The sequence below is a fragment of the Eimeria mitis genome, genomic scaffold, assembly GCF_000499745.2.
Source record: "Eimeria mitis Houghton genomic scaffold, Emh_scaff1941, whole genome shotgun sequence".
NCBI lineage: Eukaryota > Apicomplexa > Conoidasida > Eucoccidiorida > Eimeriidae > Eimeria > Eimeria mitis.
Window position 1 is genome coordinate 1,155 of NW_013570264.1, and position 637 is coordinate 1,791.

General features: G+C 56.2%; 1 protein-coding gene across 1 annotated transcript in view; it reads right to left on the bottom strand.

Moving 5' to 3' along the window:
• Nucleotides 1–218: 218 nt before the first annotated feature.
• Nucleotides 219–637, bottom strand: part of EMH_0046190 (uncharacterized protein) — a gene marked incomplete at both ends in the record, with an annotated part of 843 nt that continues 424 nt past the window's right edge. The window contains one exon of the mRNA XM_013496140.1: nucleotides 219–635. Within this exon, the coding sequence (XP_013351594.1) occupies nucleotides 219–635 (417 nt within the window). The remainder of the gene's footprint in view (nucleotides 636–637) is intronic.

Genomic DNA, 637 nt, shown 5'->3' on the forward strand with positions numbered 1-637 from the left:
CTGTTGTTGATGCAGCTGCTGATGCCGTTGCTGTTGCTGCAGCTGCTGTTGCTTTTGTTGCTGCTGCTGTTGCTGCTGCAGCGGCTGTTGCTGCTGCTGCTGCTGCAGCGGCTGCTGCTGGTGCTGCTGCTGTTGCTGTTGCTGTTGCTGTTGCTGCTGTTGCTGCTGCTGCTGCTGCTGCTGCTGCTGTTTTGTTTTCTATCGTGGCTTGGGGGTCTTTAGTGTGTACTCCTTCCTGGTGCAGCTGCTGCAGCAGAAGAAAAAGCAGCAGCAGCAGCAGCAGCAGCATCTGGTGCTGCTGCTGCTGCTGCTGGGTTATTAGCAAAGAAGAACTGAGTACACATGAGTTGCTGCTGCAGCAGCTGCTGCTGCAGCATGTCCTGCTGCAGCTGCTGCTGCATGCCTTGCTGCTGCCTAAGCCCCTGCTGCAGCAGCTTATGATGGCATTCAAATTGTTCTTGCTGCTGCAGATGCTGCTGCAGCAGCAGCTGCTGCTGCTGCTGCTGCAGCTGCTGCTGCTGCTGCTGCTGCTGCATCCCGTTCTGCATAAGATTTGCTGCTGCTGCAGCAGCAGCATCTTGCTGCTGCCACTCATTTGTTGCTGCAGCACCAAATGGGCATATCAACCTGCTGCTGC